The 19,241-nt window shown below is 36.6% G+C and overlaps 1 protein-coding gene across 4 annotated transcripts in view; it reads right to left on the reverse strand.

The window, feature by feature from the left end:
- The window catches only part of ABCA6 (ATP binding cassette subfamily A member 6), a 54,933-nt gene extending 35,692 nt beyond the window's left edge, over positions 1 to 19,241 (reverse strand). The window contains exons 1-11 of one of the 4 annotated variants that reach the window (XM_037127949.2): positions 19,053 to 19,241; positions 18,633 to 18,693; positions 17,892 to 17,992; positions 15,383 to 15,578; positions 13,985 to 14,146; positions 12,975 to 13,078; positions 12,394 to 12,620; positions 8,039 to 8,180; positions 6,959 to 7,144; positions 3,619 to 3,766; positions 2,457 to 2,622 (exon numbers count right to left, since the gene is read on the reverse strand). In XM_037127949.2, the coding sequence (XP_036983844.2) occupies positions 2,457 to 2,622; positions 3,619 to 3,766; positions 6,959 to 7,144; positions 8,039 to 8,180; positions 12,394 to 12,620; positions 12,975 to 13,078; positions 13,985 to 14,146; positions 15,383 to 15,578; positions 17,892 to 17,987 (1,427 nt within the window). In that variant the 5' untranslated portion in view covers positions 17,988 to 17,992; positions 18,633 to 18,693; positions 19,053 to 19,241. The other 3 variants (XM_037127950.2, XM_053655976.1, XM_053655979.1) reach the window with 3 other exon arrangements.

Here is a 19,241-nt window from a genome sequence, read left to right on the forward strand (position 1 = left end):
ATTTATCTTTAGAGGGAAAGGGAAGAAGAGGAAGAGAGAAATATCAATGTATGGTTGCCTTTCATGGGTCCTCTGCTGGAAACCAGCCCACAACCCAGGCATGTGCCCTGACTGGGAATTGAACCGTGATCCTTTGGTTGGCAGGCCCATGCTCAAGCCGCTGAGCCACACCAGCCAGACAATGCATCTTCAAGTTCAAAAGGAAAGAAAATTTAGTCACCCTCTTTGCTGAGCATGAATGAGAATAACAGTAAGGACACTTATTCAATCAGGATGCTGGTGGTAGATGGGGTTATACCAAAGAGACTGGAAACCTAAAAGAAAAAGGTTTAAAAGGTGCTGAATCTGACAGGGTATTTTATTTCTACTGTTGTGTATGTATCATGGCATCCATTGAAGTGGGTCTTCAGTGTTTTATTTTTAAAATAAATTTCCATTTAGGAGCAGCTGGTTGTTTTCATAGATAAAGGTAGCCATTTATGTTTGGGGCAGAAGTTCTACCTGTGCACTGGGAATGTTACATGAATGGTCTAAAGTTATAGGAATGGGAAGATGTGTATACAAATGTCCCAGAGAAGAAGGAAAATTGAGGGATGGAAGATTATGGGTAAGAGGGAGCAAGTGGTGAATACAAAGCAGATATTTTTATGCAACAAAGATCTTGATTCTGGTTAGAACTCTGGAAGATTTACTCCCTACTTCCAGATACATATAGCTAAGGGCTGCTAAGGAAAAAGGAAGAGTTCATTAGTATTTAAAATAGAGACTGTCTGGGAAAAGGGGAATTAATCTCTTAGTACCTTCCATACCCACATAAAATCAAGTTCAAATGTTGAGACTGGGATAAATTTCACTGTTGTCTAGTGGTGGGGAAGAATGACCATGTTTCTAAGAAAAGGTTAAAATGGAGAGAGAGATAAGATTTATGGACTGGTATCAAATAGCATCTAATGTTGGGAGGTGAAGGGCAATTTTAGGCTGCCTTGTAGCTCCAGAACCTGTTTCAAAAAAAACCGAGTGTGTAGGCACTCTCACGGAAGAGCTATAAACTGGGCACCCAAGCCTACATACATTGCTACTTCAGTATGGATCCGGGGTGATGCACCCCAAAATGGAGCCAAAAACTATAATGAATAAGCCTTGGATCAGATGGCTCCCCTGGTTTTTCAGTGACCTCAGACCTCAACTTTCATGTAGAATCCAGAGAAAGAGACAAAGATGTCCTAAGACTCTTTTATAAGACTGGACCTGAAAAGTATTATAGTTTGAACAGTAATATAACTTGTGTGTGTGTGAGTGTGTTGTCAACTGAGGAAGAGGGACTGATGACATTGAAACAGAGTTTGGGGTAATTACTCCTCACTTAGCCTTTTTCTACTGGACAGATGTTTTCCATGGATTGGGGAGGGGATACTCCCCAGAAAGTATAACAAAAAATAGGGCCAGAATTAGAAGGAAGAAGCTGAGGTACATGAATTCTCCTTCTGCTCTTTGTTGTGGAGAGAAAAATTTCACTTCCTAGCTATAGTTCCATTTTATTCATCTTCCTTTGCCTCCTTATATCTCTGCTGTAGCCAGAGGCTGAGAGCCTAGATTCAGGAGCCAGACTGGATGCCAATCCTAGACTACCATTTATGAGTGGGTAACACTGGGCAAGAGACTTCATTTTTCAGTATGTCACTCTCTCATTTTTCAATGGGCAACATAAAGGTGCCTGTCTCATGAGCTTTCTGTGAAAATTAACTGTGCATCTCGCACACGGCAAGCACTATAATGAATAAAAGGTTGTTCACTAATGAATAAAAGGTTGATGTTTGAAACTCTAATTCTTTAAGTTTAGTGCATATTAGAAAAGTCTATAGGGCTCTTTAAAATTGACAGGTACTTGACTTCAAGCCCACACCTCCTGAGTTAGAATCACTGGAGGTGGGGGCCTGAGAGCACAGATATTTTAGGAGCTGCTCATACGAATCTGTAACAAACAACTCTACAAAGTAGACATTACTCTTCTTTTCTAGAGGACACTGAGAGTCAAAGAAACTTACTTGTTTTTTCAAGATTGCACATCAAATAAGAGAGACATGTGGTATTAAGATATAAAATTGTGACTCCAAATTCCTTACTTCTTCTATCATACCCTATAAGCCAGACAAAACTATGGAAGAAGAAACTCAGAGAAAGAAAAGAGCAAGTATAAAAGAGAGGTGGGGGACAAGGGACAGAAACAAAGAGGGAAACAAAATGGAGGGTGACGTGCTAACAGTATGTGGAGCTAAGCAAAGAGAATTTTCTTGTCAGGTAACAGCTAGGAGACATTGGTGATGATGGCAGCAGGAGAGATAAAAGCGATGGTCACAAAGACAAATTTCCTTTGTATTTTGCCTCAGGCTCACTCTCTTGCTAATGGTTAATAATTCATTAGCCTCGTACCTATATATTACTGTAAGTGTGATTACCTGATGGCCTCTTTTCCATGGAATCCTGGAGCTATTGGTTCAAAATAATCATCAGAGGGATACTCAGGATCAATTTCTTTCTCAATGATGTTATCAGTCCTTTGGTGTCGGAAGCAAGAGGATGAGCTCAGGAAAAATAATGGAGAATGACGGCGGTCATTTCCATCTAATTAATCAAGAGACAATAAAATATTGGATCAGTAATAATGTGCAAAGAATTCTTGTTCAAAATATTGCAGAATGAATTTTAAACATCATAGAGAGAGTCTTTTCTAACTTCCTATTACTTAGAGTAGTCTCAAGAAAGCTTAATAACTAAATAAGAAATGAAATCCAAAGGAGATAACATGTTATCACAAAAGTTAAACAATAGAACTTTGAACAAAGCATAAATCCCAGGTTTGAATACAATCTGGTCTAAAAGGTATTCAGGACAAAAAAAATATGTGAAGGGAAAACTTTCATATGGCATAAAATTAACTGTAAACATATTGGTTGCCTTAATCAATTGACCACGGCAATATTATTGAACATAATACTGGAGTACATATGGCAGATGAATTAAAAGTACATGGAGTAACTTTATTTGTTCAGGATGAATGTGTGGTTATTTTCTAGATTAAAAAAAATGAAGTAGTATTTGTTATTAAGGGCCTTCAGATATAAACCAAAAGTGATAGAAAGACAGGTATACATAGAAACAACCTCAGCTACAGTCAAAGTGGAAGGAACATAAAAAATAGAAAGACGAGAAGATTGTACAAGGAAAAAGGCATTTGGATTCTAAGTGTATGTGAGGGATTCTGAGCTTATGTCAAATTTTTGGTTGTTTGCAAGATAAAGGGAATCTATCAGGGTATACTTTTGTGAACGCGAACAATATACGAAAACTTTTCAGAATAATGCTGAAAATGTTCTCGCTAATCTTCATTTTGTGATTCATTATGTGTATCATTACATTAAAGTGAGAAGAATGATTGTTTTTATATAAACATTTTCAGACTATTAAAACTACAAAATGGAAATAAAGAACTCATTCAGTCTGTGATGGGAAATACTTGTTAGTCATCATTTTTAAAAATACATTTATATAACCTTAAGGAAAAAATCTTTAATGTGGTCAATATTTGTAGAGATCAGAGAAAAATCCACTTTTACTTACATGGGAAGATTTTGTCAAAGTATAATGCCAATATAAAGTACAAAAAAGCATCAAAGGCCAATATGAAAAAAGTTGCTATCATTATATATGAGTCTCCTGATGGGTCAGGAAAAGTTACACCATTCATATTATAATCCAGGTGGATAATCTAAGATTCAAACAAAAATAATAATAAATACTTAAGTTAAATAAATAAAAATGCACTATAGCAACAAGGATTATCACTTTATTAAGTAGCTTTTTTAAGAAGCCTTTTATGAAGTTATTAAGAAACTACTCCTATTTTATAGCAATCAAAGAAATATTAGGAGAAAATACTGATTTTCAAAACATGCAATGTTTTAAGAATGGAAATTTAAGTTATAATTCATTTGCTCGTTTTCATTGTGATATTACAAAATATTTATCCTATGCAACAAAGAAATACAAATTTTAGAAAAAAAATAGAGATTTCTTTGAACTATCTTATTAGAATACTGATGAGAGAACTTACCTCTTTTTCTAGTCATTACTGCAAATAAAGATTTGTATTTATAATTATTGATGTAATACTAGCCACTATGTTCTAGGCACCATTCTAAGTACTTTTTCTATTATCCCATTCAATCTTCATCATAACCCTATGAGGTAGGCCTTATTATTTTCATCCGCATTTTACATAAGATAAAAAAGAAGTTGAGTGACTTAACCAGATGAAGTAAAAAATCATGTATTGTGGCATGGCAAAGCTAAATCATATAGAAAGTCCAGCTTCTGAATTTAGCACCTTAACTAGACACTGCACAACTCCTCAATTTATGTTAAAATATTAATTAACACTTAATGAAAAAGTTGACTTTATTCTAAAAATGCAAGATTGATTTGACATTTAAAGCTCAATCAATGTAATTCAACATAAAACAGATTAGAGTAGAATATAATGTCAACCTAATAGACTGAAAAAAAGCATTTGATAAAATTCAACATCTGCTTATAATAAAGAAAGTCTCCTTATAAACTGAGATGAGAGATTTTCCTTAACCTGCTGAGTTACCAGACTAAGGAAAACCAACACCAAAAATGATGCTCAATTGAGAAATGTCGAAAGCTTTTCCTTTGTCTGCATTTCTATTCAACACCACACTAGAGGTCCTGATCTGTGCATTAAGGCAAGAAAAATAAATGACTGCAAAAGTAAAAAACAAACAAACAAACAAAAAACTGTGATTATTTATAGACAACATGATTATACATAAGAAAGTTCCAGATAAAACCATGAAAAATATTCATTTTAGTAAAAAAATATAGCAAGAATACTGGACACAGTGCCACTGTGCCCAAAAATCAGTTGCGTCTCTCTGCATTAATAGCACACATTTAGCAATAAGAATTTAAACGTAGATGCATTTCTAATGGCATCAAACATATCAAATATTTTGATATAAATCAAACAAAAATGTGCAAAACTATACTGAAAGGAAAACAATTACTATAGGAAAATTCATATGAAGATATGTTTGAAAAGTGTGAATTTTCTCCAAATTAAAAAATTCACCTGTATCAAAATTGCAACACCTTTGTACATACATAGTGTTTGTGTATAACTTGATAAGTCAATGATGTAGCAATAAGTTACATTGCACAGGACCTAGAATAGAAAAAACTCTCTTGAAGAAGGAAATAAAGTGGTTGAATTGTTGCTACCAAATATCAAGACATATAAAGCAAAGCTATTAAGAAAATGTGACAACAGTGCAAAGATAAATGTACAGACCAATACATGATTGGTTGAGTTGTAAATGGGCCAATATATGATTGGTTGAGCTGCAACAAAAGAAACACTGCAATTCATTTGGGGAAAGAATGGTCTCTTTAATAAATGAAGCTAAAGCAATTGGATTTTCAGGTAGAAAAATTAATGTTGCCCCTACCTAGAGATTCACAAAAGTTATTTTGAAAACGTTTTTATATCTGTATATAAAAGCAGAATCAATCAAGCTTCAAGAATAAAAGGATAGGAGAAGACTATCTTTGTAATCTTGGGCAGGCAATGATTTCTTAAACAGACACAAAATTACTCTGTATAAGGGAAAAACTTGACACAATGGACTTCATCATAATGATGAACTTCTGTTCATCACACAAAAGCACCACTAAGAAGAGAGTAAAAATGTCAGCAAAAAATAATCGCAAAATGTCTCATATTTAGCATGTATAAGGAATTCATACATAGCATAAGGAAAGATAGAAACTTAGCAAAATATGGTGAAAAGGCTTGAGTCAGCAATTTATAAAACAGAAAATCCAACAATATATCAATAAGCAGAGGAATACAAATTAATTCCATGATGATATATCATGACATTTCCATCAGAATGGCTAAAATTTGCAAGACTGACAATACCAAATGTTGGTGAAGATTTGGAGCAACTGAAACTCTGAAACACTGTTGGTGCAAAAGTAAACTGATGCCACCACTTTGAACAAACATTTGACAATAGCTATAAAGATCAATACATACAAACTCTAGTTCCCACTATTCAGCTCCTAGAGATACACAAAACAGAAATGAATGCCCATATTTACTAGGTATATGCATAAAATTTTTTTGCAGTTATTAATAATAGTGAAAAACTGGAAAATATTCTTGTCCATCAATATAAAAATCAATAGTATATTCACACAATAGAATACTACATAATACTATATTACTGTAACTACACACAAACTGTGGATGACCTTTCAAAATAATGTTGAGTGAAACAAAGCCAGATTTTCAAAAATATACTTTGTACAATATCAAAGTGGAAAACAGGCAAAACCAAAAGAATTACATTTCTGAACACATACCTAGGTGATAATAAAAAGCAAGAAAATAATGATCATAAAACTGAACTCTAAGAAAAAGGAGTGTTTAGAGGAGCCCTTGGGTTGTGGCAACATTTTGTTTCTTCACCTACTTCATGGATCTTTTGGTTTATTTTATAATTTTTGGTTAAGCTCCATGTTTATGTCTCAAAAGCTTTTCATATTTTCTCAAAAAAGATTTACCAAGAAACCTTACTCATCTAACTTTACATGGAAAGAGAGAAATTGTGTGTGCAGAAATAAAACTAGAAGAAAATACTTCAGAATAAAAAATTACATCTGAGATGTGAAAATTTGAAACATTTTCTTATTTAAGTTTCCTTGTGAGGTGTCCATTTTCTACGACGTAATAGTAACATTTTCATATTTAGCTTTAGAGCAGAATTGTTTAGAACAAAAGCTCTTAATCTGAAAGGTTGATTATGAAGAGTCGTGAAGTATCCATCAAGTTCTTTAGAAAATTCAATACTAAATCAATTAACTATTCTCTCACCTGGGCCATTCCAGCAGTGAAGGCAAGAGGGCTAAAAATACTCAAAATCCACTCCAAAGATGAAGGAAGTTGTTTATAAAGCGCAGAGAGCCCCACACCGCCCCAAAAGAGAGTGAAGAGAAACACAACCAGATTTGTGAGGACGGTTTTGTTGAGGAGCACGCTTATCAGGAATGCTAGAGCAATCTGAAAGAGAGACAAGACAGGTTACACAGACTCGGTTCATCGAGAATCACTGGTAGCAGAACTGCATAGGGATCCTGACATCTTTATGAGTGAGTCAGTGATGAAAATATTAGGGTATAATTATGCTCAGTCCTTCTCTCAACCCCTGTATAAACAGCATCCCTATTCACCCTTCTCAAATGTTGGGCATCTGTTGCCAAGTAAAGGGTTGGGGAAGGCTGGATGGGTGAAAATGCAGACTTGAAAAGATGGAAATCCACGAACCAGAGGATCGTGGTTCGATTCCCAGTCAGGGCACATGCCTGGGTTGCAGGCCAGTTTCCATCAGGGAACACACTAGAGGCAACCATACCTTGATGTTTCTCTCCCTCTCTCCTTCCCCTCTAAAAGATAAATAAATAACATCTTAAAAAAAAAAAGATGGAAAGAAATTAAAGTATTAAAGAGCATTTACATAACCTTCTACAGAAAACACCCTGAAATGTGGGAGAAAAATAGAGGCTCTTTGTTCAGAGAAGGGAGGGGAGTGACGTGAAAAGTCAGGTCAAGGTGGGATACTAGAGGGAGAAGACTTGTGTAGGGGGAAGTTTGGGGAAAAAAGATAGGTTCGCTCCTCAAGGCATCCTCATTAACCATCTACAAAGGTCTTGGATAATTTAGAGTCAAGATAATTCTTTTCTTTTTGATGCATCACTTCATGAATTCAGATTTTATCTAAAAGAGAGGCCCAGCTTTCCTTAGATTACATCATTTTCTCACACTCAGAGACTTTCTCAAACGTGCACACCCAGAATGGACATGAAAGAAACGACTGCGGTAGCCTGCTGATACCCTTTGTGCTGCAGATGGCTGAGACCTAATGCACAGAAAGTGGTCACCATTGCAGGAACTTACCAAGGACAAGCCATATAAAAAAAAGAGTGTAAATATGACCATGAAGCCTGTCATGACTATAATTTTGGTAGATGTTATGATAACTGCAATGATTATGGAAATAATGAAGATGAAGCCAGCATAGATTAAACTCCAGGAGAACCTAAAAACAAAAAGTTATTGCAGTTATTTTCATTTTACTATGAAATACTGAAAACACAAAATATCTAAAAGATAATGTAATGATTGCCCCTGTATCTGCCATCTAGATTAATAATTAAAATATCAGTAATACATTGGCATGCTTGTGCCTACTGGCTTGGTGCCAGCTCTGTATTCACATACTGTATAAAAAATGCAAACATTGTGTAAATAGTATCATCTCATATGAATTCTTCCACAACTTGCCTTTATCAATCAACATGTACAATAGCATACACTGCTATATAATATTTCACTGTATGACTATATCCCAAAGTGCTCCTCATACACATTTTGGTTGTTTCTTTTTCTAACACAGTGTTTTTAAGAGCATTCTTATACTTGTCTTTTTGTGGGGGAACGCACAATGTCTCTTGGTAAAATTGCTGAATTAAAGGAATAAGCATTTTGTATCTTCAGCTTTATTGATTACCAAAGTGTTCTAACCATAGAATTGGATGGAAACTTAACCATGCTAATCAAGCAGGTCGCCATGGAAGTGTGGCGGGCAGAGGACAACTTGGCCACTCTTGAGGGTCTCAGCCAGCAGCACCTCCACCCTCCCTCCCAGGAGAAAATTGAAATTCCAGCTCCACTGAGCCCATTGCATTCTTGCCACTCCCATTCATAATTTCTTTATTTAAACTGATATAAATTACGGTATGCCTTAAGAGTCCACACTGTTTTGCTTTAGATATGCTGGTGGTCACATTTTTATGAGGTATTTATTGAGAAATAATATTCAACCTTAGATCTAACAAGACCTATAGGGTGTTTTAGTCCAAACTTCTCATTGTACAGATGAGTAAACATCAGTCCCTATTATTAGCTAATGGGTCTATTCAGGTCAACAGAATAAAACCATTTAATAAAGCTAAGATGAAGCCATAGGCCTTTGCTCAGTCCAGAGCTCTTCCCTCTACATAAAATTGCCTAAGTAAGAATTCAACAGCTGAACACAATAGCAAAAGTACTAAAACTGGCATAAATATGGCATAAATATGTCCCAGTAGACCATGTTTATTGCTTATGTGACTTTTTGAGAATTTCAAGATCTATTTTTTAATTGGATTTATTGTGATGACATTGGTTAATAAAACTACATAGGTTTCAGGTGTACAATTCTATAACACATCATCTGTATATTATATTGCGTCAAGTCAAGTCTCCTTCCATCACCATTTATTCCCCCCTTTACCCTCTTCTCCCTCTTCCCAGGCCCCTTTCCCTCTGGTAATCACCATCTTGTTGTCTGAGTCTATGAGGGTTTTTTCTTCTTCTTAATCCCTTAAACTTTTTTACCCAGCCCCTTAAACTCTCTTCCCTGGGACAGTTGTCAGTCTGTTCTCTGTATCTATGAGTATATTTCCATTTTGTTTGTTAGTTTATTTTGTTTGTTAGATTTTCATATAAGTGAAATCATACGGTACTTGTCTTTCTCTGACTGCCCTATTTCACTTAGCATAATATTCTCCAGGTACATCCATGCTGTCACAAAAGGTAAGATTTTCTTCTTTTTTATGGCTGAGTAGTACTCCACTTTGTACACGTACCACAGCTTCTTTCTCCAATCATCTACTGATGGGCACTTGGGCTGCTTCTAAATCTTGGCTATTCTAAATAATACTGCAATGAATACAGAGGTGCATATATCCTTTTGAATCAGTGTTTCAGGTTTCCTTGGATATATTCCCAGAAGCAGCAACACTGGGTTATAAGGTAGTTCCATTTTGAGTTTTTTGAGGAAATTCCTTACTGTTTTCCATAGTGGTTGCATCAATCTGCATTTTCACCAACCGTACACAAGAGTTCCCTTTTCTTCACATCCTTTCCAACATTTGTTGTTTGTTGATTTATTGATGATAGCCATTCTCATAGGTGGGAGGTGATATCTCATTGTAATTTCAATTTGCATTTCTCTGATGATTAGTGATGTCGAGCATCTTTTCACGTGTCTATTGGCCAACTGTATGTCCTCTTTGGAGAAATGTCTATTCAGGTCTTTTGCTAATTTTTTAATTGGCAAAAAACCAATTTTATAGTGTAGTCTCATTTGTTTATATTTTCTGTTTGTGTCCCTTACCCAAGTAGATATACTAAAAAAGTATGACTCTGAGACTTCTTTTTAAATCTCGTGGCCTTACAGTGATACATTAGAAACAGCATTTTTGAAAAGGCATAATGCATCTGCAAAAGCCACTTCCTTAGAACATAGGGAACTATAATAGATAGTAATTGAAAAACCACAGGGTAGGGGATTACAAACACAGGAAATTAAAACATTACCTAGAAAAAGGAACTCACTGAAGAGCTGGGATGAGGCAAGGGAAGATGTTACTAAACTCAAGAAAACCTTCTTATAACAACAAAGCAATTCAGATGTCACACTTAAAGAATAAATCCTGATTACATTTCACATTTATTACAAAAGTTAAGAAGTCAAGATTTATTGGTAATAGTCATTCTGTATTTAATTTTAAAAGTTTCAGAATCTTTTTCTTTGCTAGTTTTAAGGATATATATACATATCTTTAAATATATATTATATATCTATATATTATATCTATTATATATTTACTATATATTAAATATATGTTGTAAATATACAAATACGTATATGTGTATTTGTATATTTATGTTCATTGGCTAAATCCTTGTATACACAATTTGTGACTTTACAAACTGCAGTTAATGGTGCTATTGTAGAAGTAAGAAAAGTTCTAATAAATACTGTAAGCTCATTCCAGAAGCATCAAGATTTTGATGAAAGGTGGTATACACTTGGGTTTTCACATGGTTACATATATATTCATCTTGCTAAGTTTTAGGTTTCATGCATATTAGGAGCATTTCTCCTGAGATGGGTCCCCATGTAAATATCCGATGCCTTTTCAATTTGCGTCTAGAGCTGACTTGGCCCCGCCCTTTTCAGGCCACTGCAGAGACGCAGTCCCACAAGACAGGCCCTGGGCCGAAGGAGGGTCTTTTTCACACAGACCTCCTCTCTCTCCTCTCCTAACAGACTCTCATACTTCCCAAAGTTCCACTACAAAACATGTTTCTCCTTTTTCTCTTTTATTGCAAGACGCAGTTTCTTTTTTGTCTATTTCACATTTCATATATGTCAGAATCAACTCTGTTAGTAAAACATAATTTATAGAAAATTTAAAATCTCCTGGACCACACTTTTATTTCAGGGAACCTGTATCTGACAAAAGATTGTTCAGTAAATAGATCCTCATCTGTTCCAGAGAGCTGCACATTCCTACACATTACTTTCCTGATATGAAGATTGTACAGAAGAATACCTCTTAGGTTTCAATATTGAAAAATAGTAGGTTTCTTTGGGAATAAAAGTAATTGATTATTTTTCTTTTTTCCTTTCTTTTCTTTTACTAGACAGTATGGACTTTGTAATGAACTGTATTGTAGAATGCTCGGTTTTGGTGTCTTGGCAGCTTCAAGCTACCAATCTTACCTATTTATTATTTTGCTAGGTCTTTGGCTTCTACTATTTAATTATTTGTTTTTATTTTAATACAAACACACAGATACATACACACATGTATTTCAAAATTTCATACTCACTGTAAACTATTCATGGAATAGGACAAAAATATAAATATATCAATATATAAAGGAAGTGCCCTTCCTGTATGCGTGTGCTGGGAACATTACATAAGCTCTCTCTTTTAAACCCCAACATGTAATATTTAGTTGCTCAAAAAAAAAGAAAAATCCCTGGTGACCAAATCCCTGAACACAGACTAGCCATCAGAAGATTGTACTTTCTGCAACACAAGGGACTCTCCAGAAATCAAAGGGTAACTGTGGGCGGACCCAGACGGGGAGCTGAAATCAGGGCTCCTGGGTTGCAGCCTGGCTCTGGCACTCAGCATCCATCTGACTAGGGGCAACTCCTGTACTCCCCTCCGTGTGAACAGCAGTTTTGTAACAGTGTTAGCTTTCTGTACTCTGGCACAGAAAAAGTGCTCAGCAAAGTATAATAACTATTTTGCCTGGCAAAATTTAAGAAAGGCTAAATCAAAAAGTCAGAACAGAAGAAAAAGTAGCCAGTGCATTAAGTTTCAATCGTCATGTTCTGGAACAGTAACAGCTTTTCACTGCTTCTTCATTTCTCTTATTCATCACTACTATTTGAATCAGTCACTCACCAGAACGCTGAATCTTGGAGACCCATCATTGTCATCCAATGCTTACTCTTTTTTCTCTCTTTTGTAACACTGAGTGATGCAAAATATATAAATGAGGAGAAGTAAAGCAAGCAGTAGAAAATAAACATCTCATTTTGAAGGACGTCTTTAGCAATAAAAGGTAATGTCTTCATATTTGTAACAGTAACTGACATCAACTCTTCCATCACAGAGTGATTTGTCATGATCTAAAAGTGTTTAAACAAACAAAATCATTATTCAAAGTAGAGAAACTGGTGAAATCAATAAGCTGTGGGGATTGTACCCAAGTCAATTTCCTGGTTTTGAAAGTGCCCAGTGGAAATGTAAGTTATTTCCATTTAGAGAAACCGGGTGAAGGGCACACAGACCACCCTGAACCTTGTTTTTGCAACTTCCTCTCATTCCATAACTCCTGGAAAATTGAGTTTAAAAAAAGCCATGTGTTCCTTTGCCTACATCCCTGCTTCGTTATATAACCATGGGAAAACCTGAGTATATTATCACCTCGCATCAAAATCTTGATGCTTCTGGAATGAAGTATTTATTAGAACTTTTCTTACTTCTATAATAGCAGCGTTAATTGCAGTTTGTAAAGCCACAAATCCGGTATACACGTATCTGGCCAAGGTACATGTTGAGCGGTAACTGGACTCCCAGCAATGAGCTGTAAAGCACAAAGAAGAACAGAATCAACATTATGGGGTGAGGGCCCTTGGAGAATAAGGAACAGGAATCCACAAATACCATATGATCTCACCTTTAACAGGAAGCTAAACAACAAAACAAACAAGCAAGCAGAATAAAAACAAAGACACTGAAATAGAGAACAAGTGGGCAGTGACCAGAGGGGAGAGGGAAGGGAATTTAAGGGGGAAAAAAGGGGGAGGGATTTTGAGGAACAAGTATGAAGGACACAGGGATGAGGACTAGGAGGGGAGGAAATGGGAGGGAGGTGGGGAGCACAGGGTGGGGGGGGGGGCTGGGATGGGAGAAATAGACAAAAAAATGTACTGGAAAAATAACTAAATAAAAAAAAATAAATAAACAGGAATCCCAGAGAAAACACTCTAGAGTCAGAACAGTCAGAACCTTTAACCACACAGAAAAAAGAAGCAAAGGAAAGTTCTTAATGAGGTAACTCTGTTCATGGAGACCATAGCATGCACAGGGAGGCTTAGGGAGAGAGAGAGAGAGAAAGCAAGCTTCCTTGGACTCCTCGCTATGCCTGAAAATGCTAACTGCACTCCAGTGCTAGAACTTCTTTTGTGCTCCAATGCTCTCCCTCCAGAGGAATTCATGGCTCACTCCTTTCCGCCATCCTGATCTCTTCTCAAAAGTAAACTCACTTTAGAGGTGTTTCCAGGCCACCATAAATAAAAATATCTAGAACAGCTCTTTCAGTCTCTGTCTTATGCTGGATATCATGGTCGACCTTGAAAAAAGTCGATCCATAAAACGTGCTTTTAAGTTTCTCAAGTGCCATTGAGAGGCGCTCTGTGGACCACCCCCACCCGCTCTTCCTGTTCAAAGCATGAAAAACCCCATGATGATATTTTAGATGGAGAATCACCTGAGAAATGTTCTTCCTTCATAAATGGAATGCCATGTCCCTGAAAAAACTTCAGCTTATAAAATAAAGTATCACTAAAGACGATTCCCACTGAATCTAGGATGTTTTCTAGAAGTATTTTATCCATAGAACTTTCATTGGATACCCCAATGATTGTAGCTCCTGTGGATTGCAAAATAAAAATAGGCATAAGAGATTGTTAGAATTTCACCAAAACAGAACGCGACAGTCAACTATGTCATCATACATTTTTCATTAGAACTACAATACAATCTTTTTTCCTTAAATAAAACTTATCCCAAAAGGCCAAGGGGAAATTTTTATTTTAATGTTTTAGGTTCTAGAGTCAGGAGACATGCTTGAGAATTAAGGGCTTCCTTTTAATACTGTCTTAGGGCAGGTTTCAGTACATAAAAAGGTTATGCCAGAATAGGTATGCATAAGAAATCAGAGTTACTGGGTAGGATGGGGGAGAGTAATGGGGAGAAAATGGGGACAGGCGTAATTGCAGAACAATTAAATAAATAAATAAATAAAATGAAAACTTTAAAAAATAAAGAAATCAAAGTTACTATAGTAAAAACATCTCATGATCTTTGCCTTACACAGGAACCAAGAGCACAAAGCGACTTTCTACCTAACAACCAGCAATTTCATTCATTAAAAATGGAGGGTTCAAAAGCAGGCAGCTGGACTGCACCCGGCTCACCCATGAATGAAAGACACACTTTGGTTATCTCAGGTATATGGTGACCTCATTGGGAATGAAGCCTTTTAAAAATGTTTACAAATTGCACCAAGCGTGGATTATCTTTATGGTTTTATTTTTATTGTTTTATTGTTATTCAATTACAGTTGTCCCCATCCCCTCACCCCCCTGCATTACTGTCCCCTGCCCTAGCCAACCCCCTGCTTCCACTTTCAGTCCTCCTCCCAGTTGTCTTAGTCCATGGGTCCTTCATACATGTTCCTTGACTTAGATCATCCATCCTTACTTTTCAGTTTCAAAAGTATTGTTTAACATAACATGACTAAATTTCCTTTATTTAGATTTCCCCCCTGAGTTATAAATCTTAACCATTGTGTTTCTGTGCTAAAAACGCCCACATTCATGAATGGCATATTCTTCCTAGACACCATTCTGCAAATCTGGAACTACAAATTTATTGTTTTAGTTAATAGAAATATAGGTCTCCCTAAATTGGAATCCCATCAAGCCGAAAAGGGGTTTAATAGGCTAATCATTGTGAGAGAAAGAAAAAAACTAACCAAATGTCTGTTATTTTAACACCTAAATAATTAGCATAATGGCTGGCTGTAACTTTAAATTAAACATATACACATCTTACAAGAAATATAAAATGATATCAGTAATTTTTTTGTCATTAGTACACTTACCTTTAAATATAGAGGCCATTTTATTCATTATCTGCTCGGTTCTATTAGAGATCGGCATATACACAAGCACATGAGTGTCATTAAATTTATCTATCCTTCCCAGCTCCTCAGGAGGCTTTTCAGGAAACTGGGTACTTTCTTTAAAATATGAAAATAAGCACATATACAGTCCTAGAAGTATTGGGAACCCCCATTCCTATAACACAGAGAGAAAAAAAAGAAATTTAGATTACGTTCCTTTAAAGAGCTCCAAAGAATTAAAGACAAATTCCAATTTCACCGTAGTGTTGGTTTCCCTTTGCTCTCCTTCAGAACGAAAGGAACCCAATGAAAGACATCCACTGAGACAGTTGCCACATATATCATTCTCCAATATTAGAACCACGCCATTCCGTTAGATCATGAACTCATGTAGAAGCCATCCAATAAACTAATAGGATGACAATCTCTGTATGCATGAGCCTCTGATTCTAAAGTCTGTGAGACACAGATTATCCCAGTTAGAGTTCATGGTGACAAGGATACTCTAGTCATATCCTTTTGTGTTGGAAATCAAAGAAAGTGGAAAGGAGCTGAATGGCACAGACTGTCTAGTGTTTCACCGATATCAGTAATCTCTTCCTGCTTGGCACAATGCTAGACTGTATCCCCAGCCTCTGGAAATTAAGTGGCACTAAGCAATGGAGTTCTGGCCAGTGGAATGTGGGCAGAAGTTGATATAGGCCACTTTCAGGCCTAGCTCATGAAGCATAACCTTCTAGCAGGAATGCCCAAACTTTTGGCATCTCTGGCTACACTGGAAGAAGAGTTGTCTTGGAGCACGCATTAAATATGTAAGCACTAATGAAAACTGATGAGCAACAACAAAAAAAAGTTTTAAAGTAAATTTACAATTTTGTGTTGGGTTGCATTCATAGCCATCTTAGGCCACACATGGCCACCGAGCTGCAGGCCGCAGGTTGGACACCTCTCTTAGTCTCCCTGTCTAGGTCCCTCTACCTCCTGATCTTATGACTGGAGGCAGAGGATCTGGAGAAGGTCTCCAAGGCCCGATGAAAGGGCAGAATCCCTAGAGGAAGAAGTCTGGGTCTCTGAATGACTGCATGGAGAAGACCCCTTCTATTGTAGACTGCTCTGCCTAGTTTTAGGAATTGTATCTCTACCCCTTGTGGCTAAGGGCGAGAGACGACCTTTGGAATGCCAGCCACAGGAGACAAAGCTTGTCTCTGGTAGCAAACGCTGCTTCAATTCCTCTCCCTGCCCCCAAAGCTTGGCCGGAAGTCCATGATGGGTAAGACCCCTCACAGCAGGGGGCAACCTAAGCCAGACTCAATCACTTGGGAGGCCTTCATGGAAGGACTCAGGGGGCTGCAACAAAGAGCGATGAACTCTCGCCCCCTGGCTTTGACAAAGCCCGAGTCCCCATGTTCTCTGGGAGAAGTGCTTCCTGGCTCTAATCCTCTTAAGCCTGAATACCTGATGGGGAGAGGTACAGCTCCTCGCCTTGCAAGAGTGTGTCCTGAGGGAAAATCTGGCATCACAAAGACTTCCTGATAAACCTGTGAAATCTGCTCTGCTAAGAGTGCTTTCATTCATATGATAAGGGTCTGAGAGGAAATGAGTATGTCTCCCAAAGTTTCTGCAACTCTCTTCCTGACAGACACTGACTCATAGTAAGCCCTCAGATTTCTTTGTAATGTTATCTAGTGTTTGATCCTTGCTACCCTGTAATCCTGTGTATGACAACCCAATAAAAGGCTATGGAAAAAGGCACTTGAGGCCTTTTTTTCCTCGGAGAAACTGGCCGCTGCTGGCCTTTGTCTACCCCGAGAAACTGGCCACAGCCCACTCCTCCATCCCCAAACAGATCTCGTCTTGTCTCGGCCATATTTACTCACTCACAGGTGTCTGTGGCACCGGGGGGACTCATGGAGTAGTCGCCCCCACACCCTTCACCTACCCAACCTACTTCATTTTTACTGACAATCTTAGGCTGTGAAAAAAGTGAAAAATAAAAATAGACCTCTGTTCTGTGGAGCCACTGAGATTTGGGGCTGTTACCTGTACACAGCCTACCTACCTAGTTCAAACTGAAAACCAACGGTGTTATTTGGTCATAATTCTTGGAAATAGTCCCTGTGTAGATCATTCATGGCCTTGAAAATAAGTCCCTAAGCTTAAAATTCTTTGACTTTCTGCTAGACACTACTTTTATTATTTCTTGACTCTAAATTTATTACATGCAAATTAGAGCAGCTTTAATAGTTATAATTTATCATATAAATTTTTACTTAATCTGATTTTTTAAAAAAATGGGTAAATGCTTATATCTTTACAATTTTACACTGTTTTCAGAACTGCTGTGAGTCTCTCTATTCAAGAAGCACAGCTAGAAACAACCTCAAAATCAATAAATCCAGTCTGTTGCTTTAAGTGTAAAATAAGAGAATCGTTAGGAAATGAAATGTAATAATGCTAACTGCAGAAAGAGAAAAACTTTCAAACATACCAATAAGCTGTCGCCTTTCCTCCTCCATTTCTTGAGAAGGTTTTTGTATAGAAGGGCTTGAGTTTGTTGACACACGCTTTTTTGTTTCCTATGCATTTAGCCTGTTCGGGAAATGAACAAGGAGGAAGTAAACACGGTGGAGCATAAACCAGGAAAAAAGGTGAAATGAGAAGAGCTTAATCATATTTGGGGGGGAAAGATTTCCTATCTTTAAGAAGTGAAAAGAAAATGGATTTAAAGTATTTCAATAACTCATGATTGTAAAAGTTTACATGAAATCTACAGATTGTAAGCTATTTGGTAGGTAATGCTGGGGAGGGAAAGTGACTATTATCATGTTTTATACTAACAAAGTACCAAATGGAAAGGATATCATTAGATATCAGGCCTTGTAAGATACTTCACGTTTCTACCTTTCATAACAGAAATTCAACAATAGGAATAGAGTCTCTATATGGTATCTCATCTGATTAATAGCTTCTTATTCTTTGCATAGAAATCCCAGAATTTATATCAAGTTAACATCGAACTTCATGTACTAAATTATTAAATTACTTAAGTTCATCTCAATAATCATGTCCACTAACTGTAACCCTAGCTCGATATTTTCTTGTGGTATTTACCTTCTAAATTGACTTGAACTACTTACTTTTATGAAAAGAGTTGAACTGTGGGATAATAACCCAAAGTCAAACTACTTGAAACTTTATTTTGATACACATGAACAATAAAACAATTTACCTCAATTTTCTGAATTCAGAAGTCCTTTAATAACCGAGGAAACAAACTACAAAGTAAGTTTCTAAAAAAAAAAGAAAGAAAAAAATCACACGGGAAAGTAATTTTTGGTCAAATGTTTGCAAGTACACCAACAGAGATCATTTTTTTCAGCTTTTGAAACCTCAAAATTAAATCATTTTAGATTTACACATTAAAAAATTCAGAGAATTCTCCCTCAATGAGCACAGAAACAAATTTTACTATTTTCCTATATACTCTTGTATCTGTACAGTAAATTTGGTTGGGAAAAAGGGAAAAATTTCACCATTAGGTTTTCAGTATAAAACACACAAGTACTTGGAAACATCTGAAAAATAGATTGACTTCAGCATTGTCCACCCACATATCTGGCATAGCACACCAAAGCAGAGCTGTACTTACTGTCAGAAAAATCAGAAAAAGTACTCTGGAAACACTTTCAAAGCACTGTTCTTTTTTTGGGTCTAAGGCAGAGATGAAAATTTCTCTACTGCCTCTTCTTCCTTTATTCCTTAAATGGGTGTCTACTTCCAACAGCTCCTAACCCAGGCTGGTTGCTAAAGAGGGGCGTAGTCAGACTAAGCTGCATGT

This window comes from Artibeus jamaicensis, unplaced genomic scaffold, assembly GCF_021234435.1.
Source record: "Artibeus jamaicensis isolate MK-2021 breed Jamaican fruit bat unplaced genomic scaffold, CSHL_Jam_final contig_1998, whole genome shotgun sequence".
In the NCBI taxonomy this organism is placed as follows: domain Eukaryota; kingdom Metazoa; phylum Chordata; class Mammalia; order Chiroptera; family Phyllostomidae; genus Artibeus; species Artibeus jamaicensis.